The sequence below is a fragment of the Botryllus schlosseri genome, chromosome 1, assembly GCF_051294905.1.
Source record: "Botryllus schlosseri isolate E-star chromosome 1, Bs_hap1, whole genome shotgun sequence".
NCBI lineage: Eukaryota > Metazoa > Chordata > Ascidiacea > Stolidobranchia > Styelidae > Botryllus > Botryllus schlosseri.
In genome coordinates, this window is record NC_137236.1 from 5,932,398 (window position 1) to 5,957,736 (window position 25,339).

A 25,339-nucleotide genomic window follows, 5' to 3' on the forward strand; every position below is an offset into this window, starting at 1 on the left:
TCCACGAATAATACCTTGCGAGGTTTTGTTCTTGAGTGGATACAGATATAAAAATCGACTGAAACAATCGATCGTCACCAACACATATTTAAAATTATCGTTTTCTTTTGAAAGATTTTGCATATGCATGAGATCGGTTTGATACTGAACACCGAGACCGGACGTAATCACTCTAGGTCTCTTAAATTTCTTTCGATATGGAAAATGTTTCGTGTACGCATCCTTGCTCGAAAGAAACTCCTTGACTTTGGCTCTATTCCGCCCTCTAGAGAATACGTATGCACCGCGGTAACTACCAGGTAGCCCTGGCGTGAAATACTTAGTATGGCTCCCATCCGTATCGTCTCGGGGTCTTGGGTGTACGACCGCTTTTCGTCTTGGCATGCTGAGTCTTTACTTTGCTTCGTTGGCTACTCGGTGATGGTATAGGAATCCTTGCTGGTTCACCCTTGATCAAGCGTCGCAGTGCGTCCAACTCACTAGCCGAAAATAGATTCCTTTGTTCTGATATATCGATTTTCATCGGTTGATTCAATGTGTCGTGTTTTGTTTGATAACGATTCAGTGCGTCGTTATATAAGGCTAATTTTCGTTCTTGGGGTATGTTCATCTGTAATATGTCACTCATACATTTGTCGATATCCAAATTCAATTTCTGAACTTTAACCTCGTTGATCGGGTTCGGATTTATGAAGATTTTTTTAAAAGAAGTCATTTTTTGAAAAGATCACCGAGTAAACCAGTGACGACGGGTAGGATGCTTGATAATAGAGTCATAAACATACCACCATTCTGGTTAACCATACGTTTCTTATGTCGAATAGGGATGTCTTTCCTGACAAGTCGACGTAAACTACATTTATGAGCTGATAGTCGCTTTCTTTTATACTTTGAAAGAGGGATGTTGCCGTTTAAAATGTTCTTTGTACAATCACATATACACTCGATCAATTCTTTGCTGGCCCCCGATATAATTTGCTTGCGTATCTCGGGTTTACTTTTATGTAGGAACTCTAGTGTGGGTATATGCCGCCGTGTCCGAGCTGGTACCTTCGTCATTTTGAGTTTAAAGTCGTCTCCGCGCTTGGCTATTTATACCATCGGGCTATAAACCACCATGGTTTCACCAGGAAATATATTGGTCATAACTCGTCGATTTTCAGGTGCTTCTTGTGTGAGATCAATAAATAAATAACCATGAGGTCGCCTAGCAGCGTCACGATAAGCCTCTGTTAAAAATCTAGAGTTTGGGTACATTTGTCGACCAAGAAAACTGATCTGCTGTTGGTCGCGCGGATTCTTGAAAATCACCATATACGAGCTTGAAAGACTCAAGTCACGTGCCCCTTTACCCTTGTGGTACAGGTTCTGTGTGACGTAACAAATTGACTTAGCTGAATGATGAGAAAATCTTGTAAAGTAGTCTGCAATTTTCGCCGTCTCAGTCATGAAATCATCCACTATAATCAAGGTGTCTTCAGAGCAAACCTTCAACTCTTCTAAAATATCTAGACCGGCGTGAAATTCTACATTATGCATCGTCTTGAAAACTTCCTGATAATTATTGTAACAATATACGACCCTGGATACACTTGGTTTAATCATTGATGTGGCATGCCTAATCAGCTTTGCAACAAAAGTAGTCTTCCCACTTCTTGAAGGACCACTCACAATACACGCGAATGGGTGGATCAATTCCATCGTTTGTTGTTTATTGAAAACTCGATAAAGTGTATGTGTTTATATATCAACAAGGTTGGGAATATCCACTGTTGTAGTCATCTTGTTCTAGTGGAATATATAATCCCAGTAGAGTTCGATTTAACAATTTTCCACGGGTTATGAAATCTTCATCTGTTCCTCATCACCAGTGGAAGTTGTAGTGTTACGAACGCTTCAGGTCGTCAAGCAGCTGATCCCAATCTGCTAAATAATAAATCACATAAGAGGATTCATAATACGAGAGGATTCATAGCGCTTTAAAAGCTAACAGTGTTTCTATAACAAATTATATACCTCACCACGGAGCACAAGTTTTGGTGGTCTGCTTTCCATCAATCTGGTATCATCGATGTTGGGAGTTGTTGGTTGAACCAAGAATCATGAACTGTGGTAATTCCTGCTCCAATGTAATCATCTCTATATGTAATGTGTGTAAATCTAATGACATGACAGACTTTAGATATGAAATATTGTTATCCATCTGGAAAACAAATGACACGTTACCACACACGAGTAAATCAAACATATAAACAAGTAATAAACAAGTAAATCAAACACGCAGAATATACAAATAAAATACAATAACACACAATTACACATTTAATGGTAGGGTTGACACACCATCCTGAAGCACTCGACGTTTGGCATAGAAATAGGACAATGTTTTACGCTGTTGTTTGTACGTATAGACACCCCCATCTCTGCACTGAAACCCCTTGTTCACTCCTCCCGTAGCTTCCTTAGATGTCAAGACACTCAGAAAAGTTTCGAAATCGACTTGGTTGGATTTCTGGAGACCTTTGGAAGCTAATTTTTTCTTTGGTCCATCACAAAAGTAATTTTTGGATTGGAGACCGCAGAAAGATGTACCGCCTTCATACTCCACTTTCATCAAACCCGGTTGACGAAGGTAATACGCATACGTGTCTTTGCAACACTGCCTCGATCGGTCAAAAGAAACCGGGTTAGTTAGAAACTCAGTTCGGTGTTCGTCACAAAAATAGCGTGGAAACCAGTTCTCGTAATTGAGATAAAATTCATCTCTTTTCTCGGGGATAAGGATATCATCGAATGAGGCTGAATGCGAGAGATAGAGGGAGTCTGTGTCCATCATTAATAGCATGAAGCACTCGTCACGGAAATATTTACACAAGCAGTCATAAAAAAACGAGAGCATCTTGAGCTTAGCGTTGTTATAAACCCAGAATCCCACTTGAATACAGTTACCCCACTTGATCGTTTTAAGTCGCTTCGTTATTTCAAACAGATCAGCGTGCAATTCGTCATGTTTCACGAAAAAACGATCCTTCACATTGGCGCCCAATTCGCTTTTATCACAGTAGGAGGTTCGTTTGAATTTACGTGGGTTCATCAAGACGCGGCCATAACTGCTATTTCCAGCTAATTTTTGCGTTAGGGCAATGATCTCTAGGCTAGGGTCGCGGTCCCCAGCACGTCGACAATCCGAGACATTTTTCGCAAAGTTGTCAAAACAGGTCTTTTTTGTGAATTCGATCGCCTCATGAATTTTGGATATAATCAACCCGTGCTCTACATACCACTTGATCAAGTCGGAGGTCAACAAGATTTTCTTGCCCCAGTATGAAGCAACTAACATGCGCGTGGGTTTGGGGAGTAATTTACGATCAATGGCAAACTGTTTCATGTGACCTGACAAATGCTCGCGAGACACCATCGTGTTTTTGAATATCGGACATAGTTCAACAAACTTCCTTTGCAAATGTTTTGGCGTAAAAATATCGACTGATAAACATCCGAAGAATGTACCAGTCATTACCATCTCCATCAATTTTTGCGCGGTGACAGACTTGGTTCGAGTCAATTGTGGTTGAATACCATTAAGATATCGCACAATATCAGGATTTTCCTGTTTCTCCGTGCGCCAGTCGCATTCCCATTTACATATGACTTGATAATTGAGGCTTTTGTAATAATCATGAACACGTTTAGTCCGTTCTCGACGTTCCAAATCATCACAGCCAAATCTGCATTGATGTGCATGAAAATGACATCCAAGAAAAGACAAGATTACCCCTTGACCAGCGGAATTACGATAGAACCCATCAACAGGATAATTACGGGCTCCTACGTGGATTTCAGGTCCATTAAAAGCATGGTGGACATGTACATTGTGGGTATACGAATACCAGTTTAGCCATTGAGCTGCAGTTTCCCCCCATTTCGGTGCGGTCTTTACAGGTTTGAATTTAGTACACTCAGCATCGAGTGGTTGCCAATGTATCGGGAAACCAGTTGGACTAGGTTCACTCAAAGCAAAAAGGTATAAGGAATTGCTGTCCAGCCCTGTTACATGTTGGGTAATCTGAGCGTTTTCCTTATAAAAAAATTCTTTGATTCGAGTTTCACCCTGTTTTTGATATCGATGAAAAATGACTGACGGTCCACCTACTAAATTGTCTCTGAATAGCGAAACCAGGTCTTGGTGTTTATCATTGAACAAGGTGAAATCACGCGGAATGCTATTAAAAAGATGTCTTGATACAACCCCGGGTAGGGAGACAGCTTCCTTGAATATATCCACACTGAATTGACTTTTGAAAGATTGAAATTGTTTTTCTAACCCCTCAATGAAGTAATGAGTATCGATTGCGTTGTACCATTTGAGATAATCACGTAAAGTCGTCATTTTATTATCGTTCCAAACCTTCAAACAGTTTTCATATTCAGCTGTGGATATATTACGACCTTTTAGCGAGCTGTAAAAGTCGCTGTGACTAGGTAGACTCGTATACTCCAGCTTTTCCAAACTAGTCAGAAACTCATACGGAAAATGACCTTTAGCGGCGCTACATTTGAAGGCTTTCAAATAAGCATCGTACGAGAAACCGGGTGCCAAGTAATTCACAATATCCAAGAATTTGAGTCTGTTAGTTGTCAACGAGAGGAAGTTGTTACCCCGTTTCAATACACTCAGATTTTCATCAACGAGTAAACCCATCAAGTACTCTTTGAGACAGTTCAAGTCATACCGACCGCCATTGAACGACAAAACAGGGATTTGTTTTAAATATCGCATAAACTCCTCCTGTAAACGTTCAAGTGGTATTTTTCTCTCGGAGGGATCGATCGCTTTCATTTCGGTAATTTTAGTTTCGAGCATGTCCAAGTAATGTTGATATTCCATCTGTAACAACCTGAATGACTCACTTTGAATATCATGAAAATGATCAACCATTTCCGCACACAAGTCGTTTGGGTCACCGTTCGAGACAATTACATGAGGTTCCAAGAACCCTTCCACATTAGAAGATATGCTAACAGAAATGGGAATATGTTTGCACTCCCATGAAGTTTTGGAGGAATCTGGAATATCACACTTCTCAAACATGCTCTCAATATCAAACGCGATACGGTATTTGAAATAACGAAGCTGGTGGGGGACGAACACCCCTTCTAGATCGAGTTTTTCAAAAATGTTCAAAGGAGGGCTATAAACGCCACCCGGAAACACTTCAACAGGACCCGTTGCACATTTGTGTCTGGTCAATTCATACTGTAAATTAAAAAATCTTTGACAGACATCACATCGATAGCTCTCCATATATCGCCTCATATCAGTAATGAGACAGAAGTGTGCATTTTCTAAATGTAAGTACACAGGTTTCGCTTCAAATGTACTACGACGTAGTGCGACAGCTTTACCCTCAGTCTTGGTGTACACGAAGATGGCGACATTAAACAAATCCTCGATATCATTCAACATGTCGAGAGTTACACCGGATTCTACATTGATACCATATACCGAAGTGAATTGTTGGGCCATTGCTTTTGTATCTTTCCCTAGTGAGTGACCAATACAGCGAAAAGCACACAGATTATCATTGTACAGATGTCGATTTTTTCGACGTAGCATTGTCAAGATGCATTTCGATTGCGCAAGCCATGTCGGGAGTTTAATACCACCACAACCAATCAACAAACCGGCATCTGGGTATACATATACCTGCGGGTTGATCAGACAGACCGATTGTGTATCATGGAAAACATCCGACCACTTGTTCGAATATCGAATATTATACACTTGTCTATCGTTCACTACATACGATTTCGCTGGTTGCCAGTTCTGAGATGTAATTTGTTGCTTTTGGTTGTCGATCTCTGACAGCACATTCTCATCCTCGTGATTCCAGAGGTGTCGACTCATCTGTAAAATTGATAACACGCGGTTAAATTCAGCGCTTGTGGGAACATTAAACTAGTCTTACTTACAATCTATTTTCTTTGTCGTCGTCTTCCTTGACTCTTTATGCTTAATAAAACCAGCAACATATTAAACTACGCACGCTAACGTCGTGTTATAGCAGATAACTTACCAGTAAACTCGTGTATTCAACTCAAACCTCGAGTTCGCTCCGTCTGTTCAACAACAAACAAAAAAATCATTACATCTCACTCGCTAGTTCTGAACAGTAATAACTCACCTCTGCAATTCTTTGTTTAAATTTCGATGTTTGTTTTGTCTGTAGGATAAACAAATAACAAATTATATTCATAAATTAAAGTACTCGTACCGAATAACTTACTCATTAAACCCTTAATCATGCGCCAATGTAATCTCTATATGTAAACTATTTAAATCTAATGACATAACTGACTTGAGATAGCGTTATCCACCTGGAAAACAAATGATACATTAACAAACAATGCAAAAATCATATCAAACAAACAAAATGTACAAATAAATCCCAATAACACCACACACAATACATACAAGTACATCTCAATAGAATTCAATGACAGGATTATTTTCTTGGGTCACTATGAAAATGATTGAGATCATGAAAAGACACATCGGTGTCGTAGTTTTTTTTTCGACGTATAAATAAATGATTGTGCAAGTCCTGGCTGTATTTCGATATCAGCTCAACCAATCAACAAACCATCAGTGGGGTATACGTAAAACTGTACATTAGCCAGACAGACCGCCCGGTATTTTGTATCTGGTCGAGAGTCTTGTAACACATCTAGTGTCGTTTCCAATCTTATAGATTCAACAAATTCGTCGAATTCAGCTAGTGATGTAATCCCCACTGGGACTTCTAATACGCTATCGATGTTCGCCGATGCATGAAAATACCGAAATCTCCCAGCGGGGATGTTATGTAAAATGATTCCATACGCGAAATTCACTTTGAAACGGGTCGACTCTGAGAAAAATATCGCTTGGATATCGCGGAAAACGTCGGGTAGCTCACGATCGATGACTCGGATATTATACACGCGCCGACTCTGATTCACTACATATGATTTTATCGCTTGCCAGTTCTGGGATACAACTTCTTGGTATTGGTCGCCTGTCTCTGGCGGTGTGTCTTCTTCCTCGCGAATGCGATTTCTCCGTCGTCGACTCATCTGTAGAAGCAATAACACAGGGTCAAATTCAACACTTTCTAATATTAAACCAGCGTTACTTACAATGTGGTTTCTTTGGCGGTATCTTCCTTGGGTCTTTATACTAAACAAGTAACACGTCAAACTATATCCACAAATATAGTGCTATAGCAGATAACTTACCAGTAGACTTGCGTGTTGTTATTAATCCTTGAGTTTGCTCTGTCTGTTCAACAACAAAATCATTACATCATGCTCACTAGTTCTGAACAGCAATAACTCACCGTTTCAATTCTTTAATTCCACGCTTGTTGTGTCTGTAGGATAATCGACCAACAAATCATATTCGTAAATTAAAGTAGTCATATCAGATAACTTACCTATTAAGTAGTTAACCATAGACTCGCTCTGGAATACGCTCAGCTCACCAAATACGTCGTTACTATAACTCAATTTTAACTGTTTCAATCCGTGGATTATGTCTGGATCAATAAAGTACGGCACGCGGTGATGTCTTTTTATAGGGCTCATTTTCGCACGCTTAGGTGATTCGCTTTTTATTTATATTATGTAACAACCCTTTCCCTCTCGGTACCGCGCGGCGTTTCACACCTTATTGTGGTTCCCTTCGCAGTTATTGTTACAGACATCTGTTATGGCAACTAGCGCGATTATTGAGAATTATCTTCTGTACTACCATAACTTAACAACTCCCGCCTTGAGCGAAATGGAAAAATTCATCCACAGAGTACTAGATTTCTATGTACATGGGGAAAACGTGAACCGTGTTCGAAAGTGCGATTTTACTGCATTGGTTAACTCGATTCGATCATACGGCGTTGATTGGAATGGCGTTTTGAGTGTCATAAGCATTGCGGCGATGAAAAGCGACATTCATACCATCGCGGTGTACAGAGATTTAACAACAGACATCTTGAATACTCACTACAGTACATTGATAAGTGACTGGGTAAGAAGAAAATGATCCTGCATCATAACACCTTATGAACGGCATCCTTTCGTACAGAATTCATGTAAAGTCTACTTCAAACCAAGTCTATTCACGCAGCTCATCAGTGTTATACAAAGCCTGTTAACTCACTTAATACCACGCGGCTAATTCTATAAATGACGATTGATTTGCTGATGACTCTCACTTTACCAAACGATATGACATCGAACAGCGTCAGCAGTATGCAAGTCGGAGTAATTTCAAATTTTCACGCCGGTGTCAAATTCGTTTCATCACCCAAAAGCGGCGGCGTTAGTCAATATCTCAAAGGTATATTCATCGACGGCAATAATGAAGAGATATCTTTCACGTGTTTCAATCGTGAATTGTTCGGGAACATTGAGAAAGCATTCTCCAAACGAAAACAACTCATGGTTAAATCCGGTTGTGTTCAAATTGATAAATTTACTGGCAAACCGATTGTATTACTGGGTCGGGCTTCGTCAGTAACCCCCCCATGGAAAATCGAGACATACGACTGAAGAATATCCATTATTGACCTGTGAATCGGTATACGGGAATAAAGATGAATACGTATCGATCGCCGCTACTTGTGTTTCTCGAGAGGAGAAGATGGTCAATTCTGGCACCGGAAAGGAGTTGAAATTATACAGTTTCACATTGAAGGATGATACTGGCGAGGTGGTTTTGGATCAATGGAACAAAGCCTCACTCGTACCGGGGAAGAAATATCAGCTCACTCGCGTTAAAAACTGTGTCGGTAGATTGAAAATCGATCAGTTAACTAGACTTGTTGAATTGAAAGAATAGTTTGCGTATTTGTATACCACAATACAATATTTCATTTCGTGTAAAATGATTGACCTATGCGATTCGACTACTGGGTTAGCGCGGTGTTGTTCTACTACTCGAGGTGTGAATATTGTGCTATCGCAGTGAAGTCGCGACTGTGAACAGCAGACTATTCTGTAGGTGCGAAACAGTGGTACGGAAGGTGCGAATAATCTGATCTGAAAGTACTATTCAGGTTACGTAGGAATCAATAGCGAGGAAAGACTTAGAACACGATCGGTCATTTGTCATGTCTGAACTATGACATCATATATAATAATTTACGATATACACATTAACAAAGGTTCATTCACATGACTATTTACTTGATACATATTCAACACGAAGTACGACATGTCAACGCAACCATAAGCCACCGCACGATAGATACCCTATACCCGAAAGTACGATATGCCGACGCATCCATAAGAACACATGGCGAATCACCACTACTGCCTATACGCGAAAGTACGACATGCGAAAGTACGACGTACGACAGATGTCTATACCTAAAAGTACGATGTGCCAACACGAGTTTTCAATACGATATGCGACAGATGCCTATACCCGAAAGTACGACGTGCGAGCGCACCCATAAGAACACATTACGATGTGCGACCGAGAGGGGGGGGTCCAAAAGTACGATGTGCCACCACGAGTTTTCCATACGATGTGCGACCGCACCTATATTACCCCATGCAAAAAAGCGCACACCACGAGCGATCTACTACACTACTGCCGAGTCAAGTCAAGTCAAGTCATTTTAGCAAAGTGACTCAAGTCAAGTTAAGTCATACGCAAAAAGTGACTCGAGTCTGACTCGAGCCATCCCAACACTGCCTCACGCGTATAGGTGAAGTCATATCATTCACGCTCAAATAGGGGTGGAAAAAAGTATATCACCTTTCTGAAGGTGTATTATATTCTCCCTCCCTCGACCATAGGTGGACACAATATTTCCTCCCCAATTGCACCCTAAAATCCTCCTTCATTTTTTACAGTGCACTTACAGACAAAATGGTCATCTTCAGGCAGGTACGGCTCCGCATAAGGTATATTTCGAGTCCCTCTGGTTCTATATTTGGAAACCTGATATTTGGCAAACATTAAAAGCTGACAAGAAAAAAATGGAAGCAGTGACAGACTATGTTTCAGCATGGACTAAAACCATATATATTGAACCAGAAATTTGTTTACTTTAAAGACTGTTCAGTGTTCATTAATATACCGCTGTTACGCAGCAAAGTATGCCATAACAATTATAGTCACACGTTCCACTAGGGCTGGGCAAAATCGAGTACCTGAGTGAATCGATTCTGAATCACGTAAAATGATTCGAGTCGAGTCGAGTAATCGAGTATCACTCATTATGACGTCATAGCAGAATATAATTTGTCAAAGTTCAAATATGTACCTTTTAAGCGACCACATAGAATATAATGCCTGTTATTCATCATATTAACGATACTTTGCTATTTTTTTCGACTATACCGATTTCATTGCACTTGGTGACAATATTGTGGGATGATCATGACCTCGGAAATGTGCTATTTCCGGTAACGTTGGTAGCTTTGTACTTCATGTTTCGCATGCTACGATACGGCCAATCAAGGTTTCAAGGCTTCAACAGTGAAATTAGCATAAAATCGTTGATAAACTCCTCGTTGATAAATCAACTTTCAGTGGCGAGGAGCGTATAATTTCAGTACTCGAATCATTGTGCCCAGCCCTACTTTCCACGTAGTTTAGTTCAAACCTTGCTATTGTCACATTACAAATTCCATGGTCAGTGCCTCTGATTGTTATGTGATACGTTTCCGAATCCATAGTTGGTAAAGCAAGTCACTCAGTGTTCATGATTAATATGAGTTATCATTGCCCATAAAGGATTAACTAGCATGTCATAAAAATAAAACCGAAAGTTGAAACTTGAAGGTTTGTAGCACCAAATTATTTGTTTACTGAAAGGGCACAGACACCTGCCCTAGGGAGAGCTAATTTCATAACTTGAAGCGTTGCCTTTAAAAAGAGTTTGAAATGTTTCATGTTTAACATCGTTTCGAATTATGGAGGCAAATAAACGTTATTTTCCCGCGGGTGGATCATATATGTTCCATGCACAGTTTTTTACAAACACGCTTCAATCACTTAACGACATCTTGCGTTGTAGTGGTCATAAACGGTTACAGTGATCGTCTATAAATAGCTATTATCAACACGCATACGACGAGCTATATATAACCCGTTGCCTTATCACATAACTCCTTCAAAATGCAGATTGTTTACAGAAAAACGTTTCCTGCAAAGTACAATCTGTAGCTCAGAACGCCTGAATGAACGCTAATCATATAATCCACCTTAGCAATAAAATTTTGCAACACTTTGCTTAGTAATTGGTACGTGCTATTGGTGATTGTTAAGATCCCCGGAATTGATCAGCACACAATTAAACTTACGCAGCGGTGAACTGGTAACCGTAAACGCACCTCCCTAAATATATCTATCTACCCCGGCGCGCAGCCAACGGAAAAATAGGAGGGGTTTGAAAATTTTCCAAATGTTGCGGGGTAGCATCAATTTACATTCCGAATAATACATGGGTCAGATAAACTTCCTGATGTTGACGAACTCATGCTCAAACTCAAAATTCGGTCTTTCTACTTCTACTTCAGTATAGCCTTGTTAACTACTTTCACCATCTCTGGCTCGGGCATATGAACATTATATGGACTTGACAGGCAGGTGTTAATCGAGTGTGCGGACATCCTGAAATTGCGGAACGCCATATGTATGCCACTGCTTCAATGCGACCGCAATGAAAAGGTTGAATGGGATCGTCAACAGCAGGTCGTTCGAGCAGGAGTAAATGATCAATTGCTCTTATCTTATTTCATCAGTTGCAGCGATAGAAAATATGACTGCTCTGCTGCTGAATTCCCAGCAACGTCATTAGTTATGAATGGTTGCTAGACTAAAAACAATTCATTAGCAATGGGCTATATACCTTATAGAATATAATGTGTCTAAACAAAGGCCGGGCAACATACTTCCCGCGGGCCGAATCTGGCCCGTAAAGGGATTTTGTTCGGCCCGCGGACAGTTTTACGTCTTACATCAGGGGCGGGCAACATACGGCCCGCGGGCCGGACTGTGACTGTATGTTATTATATACATGTATATGCGCAGCGAGCGAGTTCGTCGAATCGAGAAGCCTTCCATTATCAGCATTTACCATGTACTCAACCCTAATGTCATTTGTGGTGATCATGGTGTTTGTCGACTACAATGGCCATTCACACCGCGCCGATATTTCATATTTCGATTCCGTAACTGTCTACTTCAGGGGCGGGCAACATACGTCCTGCGGGCCGGATCTGTAAGACACCGCTTATGCCAGGGGTCGCCAACTCAAAACGGGCGGGGGGTCACTTTCAAATTTCGTAGAAGCCGCGGGCAGCATGAATTCAATATCGAGATAATAGGTCACATAGTTGAACTACCATGCTATCTCGTCACTTACTAAACCCTAATGAATTGATATCTGGATAAAATTGGGGTATCCGGCCCGCCGACTGGAGAAGTTGCCCTGGTCTAAACCATAATTACATAGTTGCTCTAAAATGCTAGTTGGGTGATTTTCACAGTGGGGAAAAACGTTGCGACTAGGACTGTCGAATGGTTCTGACAATCCTGAATTATGTATAATTGAAATAAAACAACTACTTGATAATATCGATGAATGTTCGTACCTGATCAACCAGGAAGAAGTTTGAATATTTTTCGCCAAAAATGGTAGGTAGACCAACCATCCAGTCTAGATCTTCAGATTCTGTAACACAAAATACAACTAATTTACAGAGCATAAGTGTGTTGTTTGCTAAGGAGGTATTCGTATAGATCAGGCTTGACCAACTTTTTTTCTATTTAGGCCCAATTTCTGCTATTAAAAGAGCTTACAGCCGCACTCCACCGCACAGTCGGCATGCACTAACTTGAAGTCAAATATCCGCATTAAATTGTCTATTATGTCCATTTATTCATATTGGCTTCCAATGCTACAGGTTAGCTGCCCCTGACATAGATCAAAAATGCCACAAAAACTGATGCCAAGTCCTGATGTTGATTGCTGTGCAATTGATCATGACGCACGATCATTGAATGATTGGTCGCTCTCACTGCGTTTCAAACCATCGTTTCGCGAACAATCCGAACACATGCAAGACACAGTGATTTTTATCGCCGCCGACCATACTTGATGACTCGAAATTGACTCGTGAATTTTGCTCCGAAATTTGTTTACTTTAAAGACTGTTCAGTGTCCATTAATATACCGCTGCCATAACAATTATAGTCACACGTTCCACTAGGGCTGGGCAAATTCGAGTACCTGAGTGAATCGATTCTGAATCACGTAAAATGATTCGAGTCGAGTCGAGTAATCGAGTATCACTCATTATGACGTCATAGCAGAATATGATTTGTCAAAGTTCAAATATGTACCTTTTAAGCGACCACATAGAATATAATGCCTGTTATTCATCATATTAACGATACTTTGCTATTTTTTTCGACTATACCGATTTCATTGTACTTGGTGACAATATTGTGGGACGATCATGACCTCGGACCGCCGGACGCACTGTTGCGTCACACATCGTAATTCGTAATTCGTGTGTACAAGGCACGTCATGACTAATTATCTGCAGGCTTGGAAATGACTTCTATGGATTGAACAGATGCCGATTAAAAAGTGATTACCGATCGCCTTATCCAGCGAAGTAGTTTATGACTAATTATGTTTGCCTGACTTCTGCCGATCGCCTTATCCAGCGATAACTCAATCACCTACGAGTTATCTTATCGCGACGCAGATGACGTACGTTAGCACTCAGCTGTTTTCGGTCGGTGGCGATATGAACTGTGTCGTCATAAGGGAGAGATGCGCTCTTCATAGATATGTATGTTTAGTTGATGTCATGTGAAAGCTGTATGTCTATTCGTATGCGACCAGCAACTAACTAAACTGTTGCCACTGTATAGTGCAAAGTTATGAACGCCAGAACCCGTCAGAACAAGCGTTTTGAGGTCATGAAAAGAGGTATTGTAGGAATAGCCTACCAAAATCATCGTCTTATACCCGTATCGCTGTGCCAGAAACTCTACTACAAACTTCGTATAGTGCAGAACATTTATCTCATTAATCAGGGATATCTAGAACTAGATGGGCTATCCCTGTCATTACTCTTCAAATGGAATTTTATTTTCCGTTTATTGGTGCGTTAGTTATAATAGCCGCTTCACCAATGTGAAGATTTACAAATTGAGTTCATACTAAACGTCCGTGTATATTCTGTAGAAAACACATTTGCATACGATTTTGATTTCTCCATATCAATGACAATTGGCTCTGCAGGAGTAAATTTCAGCCGTTGCAAGGATCTAACTGTTGTGCGAATGTGCAATGTGACGATGTTATCATAGAATAAGTCATATGCATTAGGGTTGTTCAGATTTGAAAAATTGTCAGGAAACTTCGATGCTTGTGACCAAAATGATGGATAAAAACATTTTTATGTAAAATACCGAGTTATCTTATTTTATGGTAGACTGCAATTTAGTTGCAGAAGAATGTCTGAAACAAAACGGATATGGGTTTTGCGGACCAACCGTGAACAAGACCACTATCTGGTCTGATATTCTGGTCACTATTCGATCGGATATTTCGCTGAGTATATTAGTCACTCCAAGCTACCGACTCTAGATGAGGTTCTACTACATCCGCCATATCTGAAAGAAAATTGCTCCGAAACTACCACAACGCAGGACTATGTCCTTCTAACTGTTGAAGAGGTTGCTAACGTATGGAATATGACAAGAATACCTACAAGGCAAGCGCTGAACATTGTGATGATTGTTTCAGGCATTCTTCTTCAACTAAATTGCAGTCTACCATAAAATAAGATAACTCGGTATTTTACAGATGATTTGAAGTTGAGAAAAGCATTACGGACATTACATACCTTTGAATAATACCTTATGGCTGAAAACTAGCTGGGAATATCAGTATTTGGTCACGAATTGCAACCCAACGGCGCTTCTTCAATGTATGATCTAAAAGAAAGCCGATGTCAATGGTGCAACCAATACGTGATTCCCATGAGCATGACAGACAGGTTTTGCTCAGCAAAACGGATATGCATGTGGCCTTTACAGGACTGCATTTCAATAAAATTTTGAAAACATATCTATTTTATTGCAATATCTCGTCTCTACATGGCCGTTTTCGAATGATAACGTCACAAAAGCTACAAACCGGTGACATGGTCAACACTACAGATCAAGCAGTAAGGAGAATTGCCCCGTGGATCTTCGGGGATAGAAGATCACGAGGAAGATGACCAAAATTGCTCATAAAAATGTTTTTATCCATCATTTTGGTCACAAGCATCGAAGTTTCCTGACAATTTTTCAAATCTGAACAACCCTAATATGCATACATGTTAGGGTTGTCCATAATTTGGAAAATCTCAAAATTTATGCGTATCCATGTCTCATTCTATAGATTATAGTTAAAAAACGTCAATGAACCTGCAATAAGCTCACGGGAAAGTAGTTAACATTTGTCTAAATGCGTTTGAAAGTAGCTGCCCTAGAGTGACTGAGCAGTATCGTTGGCCATATTATGTTAGGCTTGCAACTTGACTTCGAGTCAGAATTTCTCATACCGTATGTCATATTGAAGCAGTGACTCGAGTCAAATCCATTCATCCTATTCCAAGCAGGTAATTTTGACTCAAGTCAAGTCATGATTTTAGTCATCCATCCTTCCTATGTTTCGCGAGGTTAAGATAAACCATGAAAAAATAATTTGAAAGTAACTTTTCTAATGTATTTCTAACTAAAATTTTTAAATAAAATTTTTATTCAGATGCATATTTCCAAGATTCAGTTTGCACCTTCATCATCGACGAGGATGTGACCACAGAGGCTGGTTCTTCATGTCACAACAGCGATGGTAAGTTGAGGTACTAATTTTAAATCCATATGAATCATGTTGGTACCAACATAGCCACACGAATACTTCAAATAGAACATTGCGGGTTGTTTTGATTGACATTAACGTTGCTCTATTGAACTTGAACTCTATTGAATCAATACAACTGTTGTTAACCATAGTTTTCTTGCAGCAAATGAAATTGCTGCCCTTTTCGTTGTTGATGGCGATGTGACGCTTCCTTCAAAATCCCTCAACAGACTTCAGGATGGAACACCAGACCAGTAAGTGTTAGCATTAGCAATTTAGCATACAATGATGGTGATGCAACCCACAGTTTATTCATTACTACATTCAGATATACAAGATGAAACAGACAACACAAAAAGCTCAACGCCAATTGTCTCAAGTTTGAAAATACCAGGTTGTGTTGATGAAAAAAATCATATTTCAACTGATCAAAATGTGGTGTTCAGAAATGAGCGTCCTGGAAATGGCAAAGGAGCAGCATGATATCAGAATGAAGTATTTGGAATTACAGATGCATGTCAAATACCAGAAACTGGAAATGGCAAAAGAACTGCAAAATTGAGATAGCACTAAAACCAGACTTGGGCAACTAGTTAATTGGCTGTATAATTAGAATAGTTAGTGCAAAATATGATTAATATAATTCTAACCTGCTGAAAATGCTACAGTAGAACTCTACAATGCTAATCGAGTAGTTCAGATTCAATTTTCACATATTCAGTAATCCCTATCCAAATTTTATTTAAATAACTACTGTATCTATAATTCTATTCTAATTTGGAAAAACATGTGTAGCCATAATTATAATTATTTCGTGATTATTAGTCTTCTCGCCGTTCTATGGTCGCTAACACGCCCACTCTACGGCAGCTATTTTTAAACGCATCTAGACAAATGTTAACGACTTTCCTATGAGCTTATTGCAGGTTCATTGATGTTTTTTATTAATAATCTACAGAATGAGACATGGATACGCATCTTTTTTGAGATTTTCCAAATTATGGACAACCCTAATACATGTGCTCAAGTGCTGTAACAATAGTTATGCATTCATGTTACAATTTTGCAATGCAAGTTATCTGCTGTTACCCAATTGAGTAATCTTGTTTGTTGACAGCCAAACCTCACTTCAGTTTATCAAGAATTTGGTCAACTATAAAATTCAATACAACCTGTTTTATAGAGAGCTACATTAATATAGTGCAATATCGACTGAGAATAACAATGGATCCATACCTCAATGTTCTTGCTACTCTCCAAATGTTAGAGAGCCTAGCAGACTATCGGCACGCCGACTGTTACGACGATTACCAAGCATACGCTTCGGCAATTGACCAACATTTAAGTGAGAACCCTTCTTGTGCTCAAAACTATAATGACCAAATGTTTACAGTCATTGCGCGAGGCAGATCCTTGTTTCATTTGAAAGCCCTAGAACAGTGGTTCTCAACCTTTTTGGCTTCGCGGACCCCTTTTTACCGTCATGGACCCTCGCGGACCCCCTCAAGTTTTGGTTCAATTTTAGCTCTATTATGGTGCAACCTTCATCTGTTTTGTGCGAATATGAACTGTAGGCTTGTGATAAACAGCAAAATAATGATTTTTCTTGAAAATAACATCATACTATTTATGAAGAAATTGGTGGACTTTTATTATTTCATAGCTAATTTTGCTGCTGTAAGTACGTGGTCGTGTCTTGAAAATCCGCGTCTTCGTTTTGATATGAACGAGGAGTGCCGAAAACCGTTTCCGCAAATATAGATGGAGGCTAATCCAAGATTAACGCATAACGCTTCCGACGATACTTTTGGTGTGATCGCAACATTTATGACACCAAAATGAAGAAACAAATATTTTATGAACATATCACGTCTAGCATCTAGCGCAGGGACGGGCAACATACGGACCCGCGGATCGGCCCGCAGAGAGTTTCTACCGACAAAGTGAAATTCTAATCTAAAAGTATAGACAAATTTTATACGCCAAAGAATGGATCCAAGTTTTCCAACCTGAGAAAGACTGTCATGAAACGACCTGTTATGTTCAGGTTTACATATATATTTACCAGCAAACATTTTCGACCATGAATAACTGAACATTAGCAAGACAGGGCTGCATACCAATATAACTGGTGATACGAATTTCAGGGTTGGAGCGTAATGTTTTGATAGCATAACGAAACACTCCTTGTTCATCAAAAACCAGCCTTGTCGATAGGGAATCCGCAATAAGAATGTGCCAAATCTGAAAGCCGAGCTTTAAAAGCAGGTATATAATTGTCCGATTTATGACGAGTGTCAGCCGAAATTACTCGGGCTCATTTCGAGCGAGATAGTGTAATGGTTATGCGTCCGGCTTCTCGAGCGGTAGGTCGTGGGTTCGATCCCCGGCCGGGTCATACCAAAGACTCGAAAATTGGTATCCGCAGCTATCCTGCTAGGCGCTCAGCAATCACGGATAGCATGGAGGAGAAAAAAACGGGGGCGTAGACTAGATGACTCATGGGGCCGTATCGCAACTCCGTCGTCAAAGCATCTCGATGGTGCAGACGAAAAAGAATATCATCTCTCTCTCTCTCTCTCAATATGAATATACTATTTAATTGTATATTGAAGTTCTGTACCTCAAAGAAGCTATTAATAGTCATTATGCATATCACAGGATAAAATGGATTTCGTGCCGAGGTTTCAATCCCTGCATTGGGACAAATTAGGGAAATACTTTGGAAATTTTTATTTCAAACGACTGTTCACTAATTTGATGAGACTGACAACTTCGCACCGAGAAGGTTTCGCATACATTACGAAGTCACCCTGATCGACGTTACCATCTCCATATTTTTATTTTTCCACAAACCCCAACAAAAATTGGCAATGAAAATGATTTTCCACAGTTCATGTCAGACGATTATTATGATGATATGAGTCATGAGGTTTTAGCAGTTGTGGTGCAAAACTGCGTTGTGCTTTCTCAAATTAAAAAATAAAATAAAAATTAGGTTATCAACCATTTTTTAAAATTTAGAGGTCTCGCGGACCCCCTGGAATTGCTTCGCGGACCCCTAGGGGTCCGCGGACACCCGGTTGAGAACCGCTGCCCTAGAATCAACAATCATCCAATTGACCAAGCCTATTTTATGTAGACAAAAAGATTCTCCGACATACAAGGCACGTAAAGTTGTGTTGGTTCATGTTCGTGTTTGTTATTGATGTAGAGTTATACTGTAGCATTTTCAGCAAAATCAGAAATTAGGATAGAATTATATTACCTGCACTAACTATTCTAATTATACAGCCAATTAACTAGTTGTCCAAGTCTGGTTTTTGTGCTATTTCGATTCGTTGCTGTATTATCTCAATTTTGCAGTTCTTTTGCCATCTCCAGTTTCTGCCTTTCGATTTCCAGTTTCTGGTATTTGACATGCATCTGTAATTCAAAATAACTCATTCTGATATCATGCTGCTCCTTTGCCATTTTCAGGACGCTCATTTCTGAACACCACATTTTGATCACCAACATGATAGCCCAATATTACAGCCCAACAATTTCATGGGGTTAGCAGAAAAATTTGAAAAAAAAATTTTTTTGCGTTTCTGGGCAAATTCAAAATTTTCAAACTCTACGTAAACCGCGAATATTGGTTGGAATGAATTCAAATTTGGTGTGCGTCGTTTTTTAAGGTAACCTGACGATTTAATCATGTAGCCCGCAAGATTAAGGAAAAAATGTTATTTTTGAACCGCCCTACTACTTAACTATTCTTCGAAATTACCATGAAATGTTGGCCTTGGTCGTCTGAGTCTCGAGTCATAGGACTTGCTTCGAGTCATGCGCAATGACTCGAGTCCAAGTCAAGTCAATACACAGATTGACTCGAGTCGAGTCATTACAACCCTGTGAAAACATTGCTATTGAATTTTGTCTAGATAACTGGAAATACACGTGTTGAAGGGAACATTTTAATGACGAGGATTTTGTCTTGCAGGCGTCACCATTCGAAAATTGGAGCAGTTCCTGGGATATCCAAGTGGATGAAGTCGCCACCACCAAGAAGGGCGTTGCACAGGCATCAGAGGTGAGATCAATCTAAACTGACATGATATGATGCTACAAATTACTTTCAATTCTTAACAATGACTGGTACATGAAAAATATTGGAATCTCTCACACTTAAAAGACCATCTACCTAGATCAGGGGTCACCAACACGCGGGCCGCATGCGGCCCGCCAAGTCATATTCTGCGGCCCGCGACCTGATTTGAGATTTCGGAAGAAAGCTAAGAAAACCGATTAGAAATGCTGGAATTGACTACAGTCTCTACATGTTTTTGTGTTGTTTCAAAATAAGCTATTCTCCTGTGCCCAACATCACTATTCGACACTAGCTAAAACGGCTCTGGTGATGGCAACAGCATTCCATCGAGGGATAATCGGCTGTTATGAATGGGCATATTGTCTTGACTTGCAATGGCCCAAACACTGCCAAGACCAAGACGCTTAGAAAACGGCTCAGGGCAGTATACCTCACTCCTGTCATTCTATACTGGAAGCACTTCTTACATGCCTTGGAAGTCTCTTTTGTGCACCTTTGATTTTGTAAAGTACTAAGCAATTTTGGTACTTGTTTGCACCACTTTTTTGAGTGAAATTGTCACGGCAACTGGGCAAACAGGTAACTGAGTATGCTTGGGAAAACTGCGGCTATTTCTATTGTCTTTCAATTTCAAAAGTAACCAATTACCTGCTAAAAGCATGTGATCACCCTCAACCGAATCTAGTTTTCTGGAACTGCTTACTTGGGTAGTTTTCCGAAATTTGATTTTGCACTTCAAGATGTTTTTACATGTCTTGCAAATCGCTACTTCTACTTGAATAGCAACGCTATCAACTTTGACCTTTTTTGCCCTAATTGCAGCTATAAAAATAGGGAGATGAAGCAAACCGCCGCTTGCACCCACACTGGAGACTGGCATTCCGACCCGTTGAAATCGATCGACTGCGTTGCACTCGATTGTGAACCGCCGCCTACCCTTGAACATTCAACTCTCGAGTTTGTTGGTGACGGAAGGCTTCCGGACATTTTACCGTACGCGTCCTCCGTCCGATACACGTGCGATGAAGGATACGCGCAATTTCTGGGCCGAAACAGCTTTCTGGCGAGGTTTGTGTGCCTGTGATATAATGTCAAGTGTTCCGTGCAACTAGAAATATTCGTCTTACCATTTTCATAATGGGAATTGTCGAGATGTTGTCGGTGATAGAGTACTTCTACACATTCACAATTTTTCATCATGCACTTCTTGATATAAGAACCGATGCCCACGCAGTTTTGCTTCAGTTAGGATATTGCGGTACGTTGAGCATAACACCATGTCAACCTATTTGTTTCATTTGACTGTTTATGATTCACCATGAGCAGACAATGGGCTACAAGCTGTAAAATCTGAAGTGATAAGTTCATCGACAGTGCAAACGTCTATACGATACAAACGAAAAGCAGGTTGTAAAAGAATTTATACAATTTTTTGACCTTACGCTACAATTTTGACCAAATTTTGACTTGACAAAAATTGCCACAGTGATTAGTAATGAAGTACTTTGTTCTTTGTTCTGGATTGCGGTGTTAGTACTTTGGAACTCCACTTTTCACAAATACAAATCACAACTTTGAAATGCAAAGTTAACAAGCAATTATGTATGTTTGTACCGAACCGTAATATACCCAATTCGCAATGCATCCGCATCTTTTATTAGCATGCGTCTTATTTACAGTTGTACGGACAGCGGTCGATGGTCACCAGATCCACAAACCTTACCGTGCCATCAACGCTTTGCCCAAGATATGTGAAAGTAGTTTGCATGTTCTGTACCATGAACCAGCTATTCAAGCTCTAGGCCTAGTCTGTTTACCAACTTGCGTACCGTAATGCATTCTGAATATTACTTTCTATTCTGGCAGCGGTATGATGTTTCGAAAAGGGCTTGGTTGCTAAATGCACTTCAGACGTCGAATGGGAGCCTACTATCCCAGATACCGAATGTGAAGAGATGTACTGACCTGAATTGCCCGAAGTTAAAAACAAGGTCATCGACAAAGACGCAGATAAGTTTACGTGCAAGACCGCTGTGAGGTACGTGCAAAATATTCCGATTTGTAAACTTACAGTAATCAAATTTACTCTAAAACAGTGTTGCTCAACAGTCGTCAGTGTCAACTGTACAGCTCGTCTGCCAAATATATATGAATTAGATCCTCAATTCCAAAATGTAAGAGGTTTAAGGCTTATCCACTAATTGGAGAAATAAAATGTAATCTAACGCTTTCTGACATTATCTAGGGTTCATGGTCTACTTTTGACTTATATTATGTGACAATAATGCAACTAGCCTAGCTCACATTTCGATTAGGACCAGTGACAGCTAAGAAAACTTTTCTAGCAGAATTTGTGAAAATTCGGCTGTACGATTTAACGGCATTTAACAGTAGGCCCATAATAGAATCTAGCAAACAGTGAAAAAGTAATTCTTTCAAGGGCAACCCAACAGTCAAATCGAGTTGTTGGTTTTAACAGGAGTTTACCTTGTAGAAAGGTCATTACATTCTGGGCTGATTATAATTGGCATCGGTATCAAAATTTCACTGGTCCGCCAGTTGGAAAAGGATTAAGATCACTATTGTAAAATTAATGGGAAGTCCTTGTGTCAATCAAGAGCAGCAGAGCATTTTATTTCCTGTTCCGAAGTAATGCAAGGGTAGGGTGTGACCAGTATTTATTGTGTCCACACATAATGATGATAATCATTTTCAGATACACTTGTGCAGTAGGCTACTGGTACAGCCCGGCGTGACCTGGAAAGAAGCGTTTTGCGAAAAGACTGCTTTCTGGAAGCCGAGCCCGACTGGGTTTGTTTGCATCGGTATGATTCTTGTGATCAATATTCATGACCAATGTTCCCTCTAATTTTGGACGAGTCTGCGCACACTCACCAACTCACCGCGCGGTCCCTTGGGCAAGAGTGCGTGACGACTAAAAAAATGGTCACTACTTCGGATTTTCTGTGCGTGGAGACCGTGTCAGCACTGCGCAATTGCGCACATGCGCAGTTTAGAGGGGACATTGATCATGACATTGGCTATTGTACTTTTGTACTAGATTAATTTATTACAGTTCTGCTGGAGCACTAAAAGATATGGTACTGAACTTTACACTCGTGAATATGGCATCGACGCAATTCTGCGCAGTACCCATTGCAGTGGCATTGACTTCATTTTTGAATTATATTCAAAAGTTTCGCTATGCACTATCTCTGCACATCCGTCATTGTGAAATCGAGTGATGTTGGTCAGATATTGTTTCCAAATTACCTGTCTTAGCCGTCGAAGTCTCGAGTACTGGTCAAGTCAATAAATACACAAATTGCTTCAAGTCGAGTGATTCTCGAGTCAGACTTAAGTCATTACAACTCTGGAAATAACATTACCAAGTTCTAGTCAATTACAAGTAGAAATAACAATTTCCACGACGTGTCTTGTCTTCTTTCTATTGCAATTTGTAGTGTTTTGAAATGATCAAATTTCTTATTAAATGCGGATTTCCAGAGAGAGCATGCATGGAGCCGGATCCAATCCCATTCACGGGGGAACGGGGAATGGGGAATGGGGAACATTTGAAAACGTTCTCTTTTGTATTATATTTGACTTCTGTATCAATTGTTATACGGCAGTATTCTAAAACTGTTACACTCCGACATTTACTGCCTTGTTTTCATCGTAAATATTCCTCCTTACGGTTAGTGGTTGGTGTAAGCTTGATGTAAATAGCTGTGCACCCAGAGTATAGTTTCGACTCAAGTCAAGTCATTTTCAATTCACCACCGAGTCAACTCCGAGTCGAAGTCGGTGAGTAGAGGGCTAAGCCCGAGTCATAGTGATGTGACTCGAGTCCAAGTCATCGTGTTCACTGTTTAGTTTTCAGTTCAACCTACTCTTTCCAACTCTGCTCGAGTGATATGAAATGGCTCGCATTCATAATATCGTAACTTTTCTCTGTCCTAATAGGTTCCGGCCCTATTTTCTAAGTAGCAGGACTGATAGGCAAAATACCAATCATGTGTTGACTTTACTATTCTTCGAAGTTACAATGAAATATTAGCTCTATTTCAGCCTGCTTGGAAATTTCTTTCAACGAGCGTCCATATTCCCTCTGCTATTTTTTTGTCTCCTCATCTAAACTAGATCGACCTATGCTGCAGAATCATCGTTGAATTTGCCGTACCACCGGCCGTCTCCAAAGAAGCTGCAAGATTTCATGTCCAGACCCGTGCTGCAGCCCGAGAAAAAAATCGAGGTAAGACCGAATCTCTGTTGCAAAGTTGAAATGCAATGTACGTCAGTGAAGTTTTGATTCAGCATTTGGAGTGGTTGCGCTTAAATCAGAGCTCTATACCAAGGAGCGGAGAAACAATGTCTGCCGCAGACTTCTTCGAACTTCCGATCTAATCAGTTTAACGGTTTTTGAGTAGTTCTAGTTCTAGTCGCGCATCAAAAAAAATCGTGGGTAAATTGTAACACCGGTGTTCTGTCTTGTGGTGTTCTTATAGCCATTGCTGGCTCAGAGTCATCACCGCTAGCAGTTGCGTAGCCAGGGGATGAGTTTTGGGGGTCAAAGCCCAACTCTGTATTCTTTGATCTTCCTCTGCCTGTAAGCTATAAGCGAAATGTCTATAGTCCCGGTCTAGTAGTCACAGATTATAGTTCTCCGACCTCCTATTACCATGCCGTGACTAAAAATTACCGATATATTTTTTCTACATCAGGGCTGTCAAACGTACAGCCATTCTGAGCAAATTGAAAGGTTTTCGCAATATCCATCAAATTTCTAATAGAAGTTGAGATTTTTAGTGATAGATACTTGGCCATAAATATTATAATCCGTCAAGACAGCAAATGTTGAACATGTTCGATTGTTCGTAGGCCACATTATAGCCATCTGTGGCAGTTTTGAGAACGCAAAAAGTACACACCAAGGTCAGAGTTTTCTGAAAAATGGGCCAAATAATAGTTACTCGTAGAGGCGGAAACGACACGTTGAATGTAAAATACATGGAGAGTTAAATTCAAATATCTTTGGTCGCACTGCTGTTTTACCTTACTCAGACCCGAAATGTCTCCACAGAAAATAGAATAGGGATTTGGTGATATAAAATATTGAACAAAATTTTGACGCCGGCGTTTACGATCTCATGTATTCCTCACTACAGATACTCAGGGCCAATGACGCATCTCGACTAAATCGAGGGAATTATAGAGATATTTCAACTCATATCCTCGTTAGAGTCAATGTTGTAATGGTTTATGAGTGTATTCAATTGGCCAATTATCGTATTGCATTTCAAATACTCCAAGTCTCATCAGA

At 40.1% G+C, this 25,339-nt stretch overlaps 2 protein-coding genes and 2 long non-coding RNA genes across 10 annotated transcripts in view; 1 reads left to right on the forward strand and 3 right to left on the reverse strand.

Moving 5' to 3' along the window:
* Positions 1-25,339, reverse strand: part of LOC145447249 (uncharacterized) — a 229,584-nt gene that overhangs the window by 76,110 nt on the left and 128,135 nt on the right. The gene's annotated exons all lie outside the window — the stretch shown is intronic.
* LOC145440143 (uncharacterized) lies at positions 1,696-6,022 on the reverse strand. Of its 2 annotated transcripts, XR_013915444.1 has the most exons (3): positions 5,974-6,022; positions 2,022-5,908; positions 1,696-1,923 (listed from the first exon to the last, which is right to left on the reverse strand). XR_013915444.1 is itself a non-coding variant. In XM_080317731.1 (2 exons), exon 2 carries the CDS (start codon positions 5,906-5,908, stop codon positions 2,315-2,317), a length of 3,594 nt encoding a protein of 1,197 aa, XP_080173857.1. In that variant the 5' UTR covers positions 5,974-6,022; the 3' UTR covers positions 1,696-2,314. The 2 variants fall into 2 exon arrangements, 1 of the variants encoding a protein (XP_080173857.1); XM_080317731.1 differs by having other exon boundaries at positions 1,696-5,908.
* On the reverse strand, positions 6,367-7,644 carry LOC145440157 (uncharacterized). Its single transcript, XR_013915445.1, has 5 exons — positions 7,476-7,644; positions 7,380-7,412; positions 7,279-7,321; positions 7,180-7,219; positions 6,367-7,116 (listed from the first exon to the last, which is right to left on the reverse strand). It is a non-coding gene; the product is annotated as an uncharacterized LOC145440157 (long non-coding RNA).
* Positions 14,584-23,560, forward strand: LOC145440164 (mannan-binding lectin serine protease 1-like). 6 transcript variants are annotated; one of them, XM_080317748.1, is made up of 8 exons: positions 14,584-15,914; positions 16,087-16,177; positions 16,252-16,317; positions 19,909-19,998; positions 20,839-21,084; positions 21,696-22,054; positions 22,733-22,841; positions 23,524-23,560. In XM_080317748.1, exons 4-6 carry the CDS (start codon positions 19,955-19,957, stop codon positions 21,769-21,771), a joined length of 366 nt encoding a protein of 121 aa, XP_080173874.1. In that variant the 5' UTR covers positions 14,584-15,914; positions 16,087-16,177; positions 16,252-16,317; positions 19,909-19,954; the 3' UTR covers positions 21,772-22,054; positions 22,733-22,841; positions 23,524-23,560. The 6 variants fall into 6 exon arrangements, with proteins under 6 accessions (XP_080173874.1, XP_080173870.1, XP_080173900.1 ...); XM_080317744.1 differs by lacking the exon at positions 22,733-22,841; XM_080317774.1 differs by lacking the exon at positions 22,733-22,841 and having other exon boundaries at positions 21,883-22,054.